Below are 10,097 nucleotides of genomic sequence, written 5' to 3' on the forward strand. Positions count from 1 at the left end.
CTGAGCACCATGAGAATTGAAGAGCTGCAGAGCAGTCTAGAAGCGCAAGAGTTGCGTTTGACTGAGAGAACTTCTGAAAGGGAAGTAGAGCAGCAGGCTCTGAAAGCAACTTCTGATAGGAGGTATCAGAAGCAGTCAGAAGCCAGGAGAAGATCTGATGGTGGTCAGAAGTCAGAAAGCTCAACCTCTGATAGACAAAAGAATGCTCAGAAGGGAAAAGAGAAGTATGACAAGAAGAAAATCCAATGTTACTGCTGTAAGAAGTTTGGTCACTTTGCTAGAGACTGTTGGTCAAACAAGGAGAGAAAATCAGAAGAAGCAAATATAGCCAGAAGTTCTGATGACGAATCTGTGCTATTGATGGCCTCTGAATCTGGTGATATGGATCTGATAGACTGGTGGTATATGGACACTGGCTGTTCAAATCATCTTACTGGAAACAAGAAATGGCTGGTTGACTTTGACTCTGAAAAGAGGACAAAGATCAGATGTGCTGATGACAAATATCTTAATGCAGAAGGTATGGGAAATGTCAGAGTGACTCTGAACAATGGGAAAACAGCATTGATTCAGAACGTGTGGTATGTACCTGGCATCAGAAGCAATCTGATGAGTGTGGGACAATTAATTGAGAAAGGTTTCTCAGTTACCATGAAGGACAATCTTCTGAAGCTGTACGACTGTAATCAGAAGTTGATTATGGAGTCAGAACAGGGAAGGAATAGAACATTCAAGGTGAATGTCAGAACTGCAGACTCAGAATGTCTTAGTGCAACAAGTGCTGAGAAGGAGAGTGAGCTGTGGCACAGAAGATTTGGTCATTTGAATTTCAGAAGCTTAAAACATCTGAATTCAAAGAAGTTGGTACATGGAATTCCTGCAATTAAGAAGCCTGAAAAGTCATGCAAAGTTTGTATGGAAGGAAAACAACCACGATTGCCATTTGCGTCAGAAACTGCTCCAAGAGCAAAACATGCCTTGGGAGTTGTACATTCTGATGTGTGTGGTCCATTTCCAGTAGCATCGATGGGAGGGAATAAATACTTTGTGTTATTTGTTGATGAATTCACAAGAATGACATGGGTATCCCTTATTAAGTTCAAACACGAGGTGTTTGATGAATTCAAGAAGTTCAGAATGAAGGCTGAGAATCAGAGTGGTCAAAAGCTGAAGATTCTTAGAACTGACGGTGGAGGTGAGTATAACTCCAAAGAGTTCCAGAAGTTCTGTGAGGAGAATGGAATTGAGCATGAGGTTACTGCTCCTTATACCCCTCAACACAATGGTCTTGCTGAAAGAAGAAACCGAACTTTGCTTGATATGGTGAGAAGCATGCTAAAGGAGAAGAAGCTTCCTCAGAAGCTCTGGGGAGAAGCTGTTGCCACCGCAACGTATGTACTCAACCGATGTCCTACGAAGAAGTTGAAGGAAATAGTTCCAATACAGAAGTGGACTGGAGATAAGCAAAGTGTTAGTCATCTGAAGGTGTTTGGTTCTGTTTGCTATAAACATGTTTCAGAAGCCAGAAGACAGAAGCTGGATGATAGAAGCAAAGTGATGATTCTGATAGGGTACCACAGTACAGGTGCATACAAGCTCTATTGTCCAGAAACCAATAAAATTGAATTCAGCAGAGATGTGATTGTGAAGGAATCAGAAGTTTGGAATTGGGATAAGTCTCAATCTGACTCTGATGTTAGAACCTCTGAAGAAAGGTCAGAGTTCAGAATTTCTGAGGCTGGAGTAAACTCTGATATTGATTCTGATTCTGATAGTGATTCTGACTCTGGAGAAGACTCAGAAGATGAAGGTGACTCTGATGATCCAGACTCTGATGACCCAGACTCTGATGGTAATCCAGATTCTGGTGGCAACTCAGACTCTGGAAATATGCCAGACCCTGAAGATGGTCAAAGCTCTGGAGGAAGTCAACCATCTGAAGTTAGAAACTCTGAAGCTCAAGACTCTGAACAAGTTCAGAGACCACAAAGAATCAGAAACATCCCCAGAAGATATGCAGAATTTGACATGCTGAAAGACACTGAAGTAGACTCTGAAGGAGAAGTTATTCAGTGTGCCATGTTAGTAGACTCTGAACCCATAAGTACAGAAGAGGCTCTTAAGCAGAAGCTCTGGCTGAAGGCCATGAAAGAAGAACTTGATGCTATAGAGAGAAACAAGACTTGGAAGCTGACAGAACTTCCAAAAGACAAGAAAGCCATCAGCGTCAGATGGGTTTTCAAGCAGAAGTTAAAGCCAGATGGTTCAATGGGCAAAAATAAAGCAAGGTTGGTAGCCAGAGGATTTCTACAGAAACCTGGGCTAGATTACTCTGAAGTGTTTGCACCTGTAGCAAGACATGAAACAATCAGAATGGTGATTGCAATAGCTGCTAACAGGAATTGGCCTCTGATGCATTTAGATGTAAAATCTGCATTTCTGAACGGTCCATTAGAAGAAGAAGTTTACGTGTCACAACCTCCTGGATTTGTGAAAAAGAATCAGGAAGGGATGGTGTACAGATTATACAAAACTCTATATGGATTGAAACAAGCGCCCAGAGCTTGGAATAAGAAGATTGATTCATTTTTCAAGAAGCAAGGCTTTCAGAAATGTGAGATGGAGTACGGTGTCTATGTTCAGCATACTTCTGAAGGAAATATGACTCTGGTATGTTTATATGTTGATGATATACTGCTGACTGGAAGTTCTGAACAGGAGATAGTCAAGTTCAAGAAAGTTCTGATGAATGAATTCAAAATGACTGATCTAGGCAAAATGACATACTTTCTAGGGATGGAGTTCAGATACTCTGAGAAAGGTATTATTTTGCATCAGCTCAAGTATGAATTAGAACTTCTGAAGAGATTTGATCTGAAGAATTGTAAGATTGCTGTTACTGCATGCCAAGCTGTGTGGATTCTGAATCTATTGCAGGATCTGAAGATTAAAGTAAACAAACCTCTGAAGCTGATGATTGACAACAAGTCTGCAAACAATCTTGCCAGAAACCCAGTGTTGCATGGGAGAAGCAAGCACATTGAGACCAAGTATCATTTTCTGAGACATCAAGTTCAGAGGGGAGTGTTAGAAGTTGTACACTGCAGCACTCAGAAGCAGTTGGCAGATGTTCTGACGAAAGCTATCAAGACTGATCAATTTCTCAGATTAAGGGATGTAATTGGTGTTACAAGTTTTGATGGAATATGAATTAAGGGATGGTATTAGATTTAATTATTAGATTTAATTCATATTTAAGTTTGTTAGATATTAGATTTAAATATTAGATTTGATTCATATTTAAGTTTGTTAGATATTAGATTTAAATATTAGATTTGATTCATATTTAAGTTTGTTAGAGGCTTATAAATAGGGTGTCAATCATTGTAACTTTTAATCCTTTTTGTAGCCATCATTCTCTGAATAAGAATATTTCCATTCATCATATATTCTACCTTTGCACCAACAGTATCAGATATTCTCCAATTTGAGTTTCAGATCTACAAGAGAGATGTTCCATGTGATCCTAAATTCAGAATAAAGTCTCATGTCCTTGAAGTAAACAAATGCAATATATCAATATTGATTCATTTTGAAATGTATGTATTAACCATAAATGAAACATATTTATATGAAATTTAAATCATTATCGACCATAAAAATGCAATCTAATCTTGTCTCAGGGGTTGGTCCGGATATTGAAATCATGATCCACCCCCTTCTTATGTAAGAAGAATACGCATGGGATATCTCCGGATATTGAAATCAAGAATCACACATGTTGTTAACATCTCATATACACAAAATATAGGATTTGTCCGGATATTGAAATCCAGATTTTCCCTTGTTACCATCACATATACACGGAATATAGGGTTTTTCCGAAGTTTAAAATATGGATTTTCCTCTATTAGCATCACACATGATCAGTTGATAGTACTTGTTTTATGGACTTCCTTAATAGCATACAAACACATCAGAATATTAATTCTAATATTTATACAAATAATGTTAATTCTAACGTTTATACAAATAATGTTACATATACATTAAAACATATCAAAATGTCTACATCCATGAAAATAATTATTTAACATTACATTCAAAAAATGTGTCACTGTCCAAATGCATTGTATGATAAAAATTAAAATGCATAAAAAAAATGTGTCACCGCCTAAATTTAGATGGTTTCACCTATTTTTTTTATTTGATTCTTTTTCAATATCGCTCAACTTGGAAAATTCTTTCATCCTATCCAAAAAAATATCTGGTCAAGTTTCAGCTTCTTTTGTGGAATGAGATGTCCACTCGAAAAATATTCGTAGTATATCTCGAATAGTTTTTCAATCTTCCCAGTCTATATGTAGATACATAATGATCATTATCTAACAGTTTCAACAATTGTTACATTTCAGATATTGGTTCTCTTATTGCTTTATTGTTTCGGTAGCGAACATTGTATATTTGTCTAATATTCGAGGCATTTTCGGGTCTTTTCCTTTTCAAAGTGGATATTATGTTTTTTGGGTTGAACCATGATCAATGTAATGCTAGAAACAAGTTTCTTCTTTTCAGCATTCAGACAACATATAATCTAATGACCAACTAACTTGTGACCCAAACCATGATTACGATTACCACATATCACACTAAATGTCCATGTTTTATTAACCATGTAATACTCGCGCAACTTAAAAAGATATCGACATTTTCTTGTTCTAGTGTCATCATATTCCACATTTCATTGTAACAAATGCATGTTTTCTATCAGGAATAGAATTTGATCTTCCGATAACAATGTCAAACCCTAATTTGATAGACTCCGTGCAGAATCATTCAAGCATATGCCCACGTAAAATAAACTCATATTTATTAGTAGATTCTTTTTGAACATCAGGACAACAACTTGTTTGGGTAATTCTGAATCACCATCCTTAAATGCATTAACTTTAATCACGCCACTCAAAATCAGGTTGCACCATAACTACAACTAATAATAAAATAAGACAATTTTAATCAACTTTAAATGACTCCGAATTTCAATTTTCAGACCGATCCTACATGAATCCAAATTTCAATCTCGGGAATATGCGTTCATCATACATAAAGGAAAGGCATATATTATCTATATGATAATCAATAACATAAATGTATATTACGTGTAATTCCCTCATTCCAGATGATATTGTCCATTCTTACGAAGAAATTCAGTTGAATATTATTTGCAAGTGAAAATCTTAATTAAGTATGAAAAAGATTTTGAAAGGGTTTGAGTTTTTGTGTTATGATCATGAGTGTACTACCCATGTGATTCAAACTTCGTTTTCCCATTTTATGTTTTCGGATTCTAAAATTCAAATGGTATATCCATATTTCAAAATTCATACTATTTTTAACTTGGATGGGATGCCTTTCTCCGGATGGTATGAATGACACTTGAATTTCCATAGGGCTTGTGAACACTACCCTAAAATCAAATTTTTAAGATCATGCTTAGAAAGAAACCATCCAATAGAAACCAAGAAAAAGAAAAAACAATACAATTTTGCTCTTTGGAATACCTACGACCCGAAATCACCCAAATGCAGGCAGTAATTCATTCACAATTCAAAAAAAAAATTGTAACTTGGATATAGTTTAGAGAAATCGTCCATCTGAAGTGTGTGTGTGTGTGAGCAAATTGTTTTAAGCTTCATCCATTGGACCATTGAACTAACATACAACGATCACATTGCATTATAAAAAATTGCCAATATAACTCGAGTTAAGCAAAATCAGCAGTTTCTTGAGAAGTTGGTCTGTTAAAATTTGACAGATAAACTGAAACCGATTGTGCAGCAAGAGTAAGACAACAAAAAATCAGTGGTAATATTTATGCAGGACTTGTATCACTGCTGGCATTAGATAATCAGTAGCAAAAAAAAACAGAGGAGTAAATTCTGCATGTGCATCGTGATAATTAAAAGATATGAATGAAAAATTCAAATAAATTTTGCCATTTTATTACCAACTTTCTCTGGTTAGAATTCTAACATTAAAATAAACACTTGCACAGTAGATTGTTAGGAACCAAGTTCCTGTATTAAAAGTAATTATTTTTTCCTTTCTTTTCCTTCAATTCAACCTGTGAGGATCTACCAAATCGTCTGACCTGCTGTTTTATGAGGGAGGGCCGGTGTGTCATTATGGTTGCCAGAGTGGAGGCGTTGGAGAACTCTTCTATGGGTTTGTCAAGGAGATGACATGCGGCGAATGACCCAATTTCTGGAATTAAAGGAGAAAGTGGCCACTAAAAAGATATCAAGACACTGAACAAGACATGGCTTCGATTCTATTAACAAAAATCAGCATCAATAAATAGCAGCTAACTAGTATCCATGTATACCTAACATTTCGATAGTATTCATGTATACCTGACATTTTGATGGTGAACATGTAATTATGTCTAAACTTTATTAAGTTTTGATCCTTGCATGTTTAAAGGCCAAAAGGACGTTGACGTCGAATAGAAAACCCCGCGAAATATACTATATGAGATATCACCACAACTTAATGTTTGTATGGGAAATGACTGTCTTCTTTCTGTATTCTTTGCCAATATTTGCTCAAGACTATGAGGTGTAGACAAAGAAATATTCTGAAGTATACAACATACTGAAACACCCCTAAAAAACCTCAAATGAATGGTCTATAAGATGTGATGACAATCATGCAGAACAATAGAGCACAAAAATTTCCCCGACAAAATCAGCCCTGCAAGAAGTTAAGGAAATTGTCAATAATAATGGCATTAATGATCCAAACATCATGGAAACATTTTAAACATAAATGAATTTAATAGAAAATTATCCCACGGCCAAAAATAAAATAGTGCATGTTTGTTTTTCCATTGAGGCAGCAAGCCCAAATGCTCAATTCTCTATAAGCACCAAGAGACATGTTCATACATTTCCAGACAATGGAACGCGTGCAAATGAAGAATAGACGCACACTTAAAGAAAGAAACTTTGTGGGTATCTTATGTCATGTCAGAAACCAAAAGTCTAAGTGAAAATGGATGTGCCTATTTCTTTAAACAAAACAACTCCCATATCACAATCACTCTAAAAAATCCTAAAGCAAGCAAGAAAATTCCAAAATATTAAGTGTTTAGATTCCGTATTAGTTAGACATGTCGTTTTCTAGTTTAAAGTAAAAGCCTGAAAGGCAGCATGCAAGAATATACCTCTTAATTGATCCTTGTAAGGGTTAAAGGGCGCCTTTGGTTCATCACAAAGTGTAGCGAGCCTCTTGATTCACGACCAGTTTCCTAGATGGGGATATTCAAGGAAGAGACACATAAAGAAACGTGTTCATCTGAATCAATCAAAGTGACTTAATCTCTTCTGAGATAATTTTTTCTTTTCTTTCGTTTTTGGTATTGGTCTATAAGATACACTGTCCTGCTATATTCATTTGAATCTAAACGGTATCCAAAAGATTCCATCCTACCAATAAGATCAATAGCCCACTCCTTATAATCTCGAGAAACAAGAAGAAACACAAGGAGATGATTACAAATCATTGGCCTCAACATGAAACCTCTGTCAAGAGTGTAAAGAAATATTTTTACTGCGTCATCTAGCTTCCCTTCTTTACAAAGACCTTTGATCAAATGTACACAACTTGTAGCATTGATTTTGATATTGAACTTGTCAAGAACAGAGAATATAATTAATGCTTCATATACTCTTCCTACCTGACAGAACCCAATAAGTAGAATTGTATATGGAGCTAATTTAAAATCTCTGGCCCTGAAGTCCAGTTCAAGTAAACCTCGAATCACTTGGTCCAATTTTCCTCCAACTAAATATTCCTCCAGCGCACTGATTGAATCATTGTCCCGACTAGGAAGGCTCTTCAAATATTCCAAATAAAGACTGAACGCCAGTGAGACCTTGCTCTTTCTACACAACCATGTCATAAGCCCTCTATAAAGTGAAAGGGTGGGTTCACAGCCAGCCTTCTGCATACGCTCATAAATCTTTAAGGCATCCTTTTCTCGGTCAACTTTATATAGCCCATTAATAAGTGTCCCATAAGTAACAGTATCGGGTGAGAGACCCTTCTTTTGCAGATCCTCAAAAAGCATGAAAGCACCTTTAATATTAAAAGCCCCGCAAAAGGCATTAATTAGAGTGTTGTATGTAATAATGTCAGGCACAACCCCACTATCAGCGAGTTGAGTGAGAAATTTGTAAGCATCCAAAAATTTTCCGGCCTCACACATTTGCTCCACCTTTTTCTGGAGACTAGCACTATCAAAAACCTGACCAGAACCCTGAAAAAGGCTTAAGATTAACGACGGTCTTTTCCCAATCTCCATCTTGTAAAGTAAAAGGCTTGCCTCCTCGAGTTTATGAGCATTGCACAGTCCATTTATAAGCGCATTGAAGGTCACAACCGATGGAACACATCCAAGCGACTCCATCCGATTAAATAATTCTTGTGCTTTATCAACCATTCCTTGCTTACACATTTCACATATGAGAATCGTGTGCGTGTAAACATTGTACTCAGAAATCTCAAGACAAAGAGACTGCGCTCGATCCAAAAGACCCGTATCACACAAACCTTTAATAATGGCATTGTAGCAATAAGCATCAGGAGTTAAACCTATCTTAGTCATCTCATCTAACATCCTAGCAGCTTCACCAACTCTGCCCTCCTCCGACAAACCACGTATCATAATGGCATACAAAACAACATCAGGTGCAAAGCCCTCCTTAAACATCCTCGTATACCACGCATGTGCTTCACTATATCTCCTAGCCCTAAATAACGCATTAATAAGAGAACTATAGCTATTTTGATTAAGCAAGAAACCGTCTCTCTTTATCAACCATACAAAAGAAAGCGCTTCCTCTAACCTCCCCATCTTACAAAACCCATTCAGCACAACATTACAAGAAATCATATCCGGCGGGCACTCTTTTTCTTTCATAACATTAAACAACATAAGCGCCTCATCTACATTATTCGCCTGACACAAACCATAAAGAATAGAAGTAGTCGATACAACACTAGGAACAATACTAACCTTCTGCATTTCATCAAGCATCTCACGTGCACCCTTAATGTTACCACTTTTACAAAACCCATCAATCAACATGTTATAAGTATAGTCATTAGGATCAACATTGGACTTAAGCATGGTATTATACAAAGCAAAAGCAAGCACAAATAACTTTTCCTTCAACACATCTCTCAAAACTGTGTTATACATATGAGCATCAGGAATGACACCAAATTCGCGCATTTTACCAAATGACTCTATAGCTTTTTCGGTATGACCCGAATAAGAATAAGACCTAACTAAAGCTCTAACGGAATCTGAAGTGACTAAAACCCCTTTTTTCTTGAGAAGCTCAAGCGCTTCCCAGTAAATGGAATGCCAGTTCTTACGAATAAGGATGCGACTAACCAAGTAATAGGGCTTGCTGGTGAGAGTGTCGAATTTGAGAGCGACCCAGATGCAGAAACGAAGACCTGGTTGATCAGATGAATTGTTGTGGATTCTGCGGAATCCGCAGAAGCATGGGGTGTTGAATGATTTCTTCAACTTGGAGAGGGTCAACATTGGGTATAGGTAGAATCAGTCGGAATTGGAATTCAAATTTGACAGAACATGAACATCGAAGGAAACATGGTTTTGTTGCTATGGCTACGGTTGGGTTGAGTTGAGTTGTGTGTCTGAGTTCCGTGGCGGCGAATTCTTCGGGGTTTAAGGGTTTTTTTGTGGAGAAGGCTATGTTTCAGTTTGGAAAATTTAAAAAAAAAAAATCAAAATTAATAAATTAGTGAAAAAAATTATAAATATGAAATAATATGTTTAATTAATATTAATATTTAATTTTTATTCAAGATAATAAAAGTAAATTGTGAAAAAATATAATAAATGGGAAGAAAATAGAGCTGAGTGAAATTGAATATAAGGAAATAGAATGGAACATAAAGAATATATTTTATTTCATTGTTTGATATTGTATTCATTCTATATCTCAAATAAAAAAAAAGATAGAAGATTGAATGTAGTAGGATGGGATGGAATGAATTTT

The 10,097-nt window shown here is 36.3% G+C and overlaps 1 protein-coding gene across 2 annotated transcripts; it reads right to left on the reverse strand.

Annotated features, from left to right (window-relative positions):
* Positions 1 to 5,980: 5,980 nt before the first annotated feature.
* Positions 5,981 to 9,805, reverse strand: LOC127080632 (pentatricopeptide repeat-containing protein At1g79540). Of its 2 annotated transcripts, XM_051020947.1 has the most exons (3): positions 7,226 to 9,805; positions 6,414 to 6,753; positions 5,981 to 6,331 (listed from the first exon to the last, which is right to left on the reverse strand). In XM_051020947.1, the coding sequence occupies exon 1, from the start codon at positions 9,617 to 9,619 to the stop codon at positions 7,376 to 7,378; it is 2,244 nt and encodes a 747-aa protein (XP_050876904.1). In that variant the 5' UTR covers positions 9,620 to 9,805; the 3' UTR covers positions 5,981 to 6,331; positions 6,414 to 6,753; positions 7,226 to 7,375. The 2 variants fall into 2 exon arrangements, with proteins under 2 accessions (XP_050876904.1, XP_050876903.1); XM_051020946.1 differs by having other exon boundaries at positions 5,981 to 6,753.
* Between the last annotated feature and the right edge of the window lie 292 nt (positions 9,806 to 10,097).

Source organism: Lathyrus oleraceus, chromosome 5, assembly GCF_024323335.1.
Source record: "Lathyrus oleraceus cultivar Zhongwan6 chromosome 5, CAAS_Psat_ZW6_1.0, whole genome shotgun sequence".
Lineage (NCBI taxonomy): Eukaryota > Viridiplantae > Streptophyta > Magnoliopsida > Fabales > Fabaceae > Lathyrus > Lathyrus oleraceus.

Excerpts from the sequence above, each read along its gene's own strand:
- LOC127080632 (XM_051020947.1), bottom strand. The coding sequence starts at position 9,619 with ATGTTGACCCTCTCCAAGTTGAAGAAATCATTCAACACCCCATGCTTC.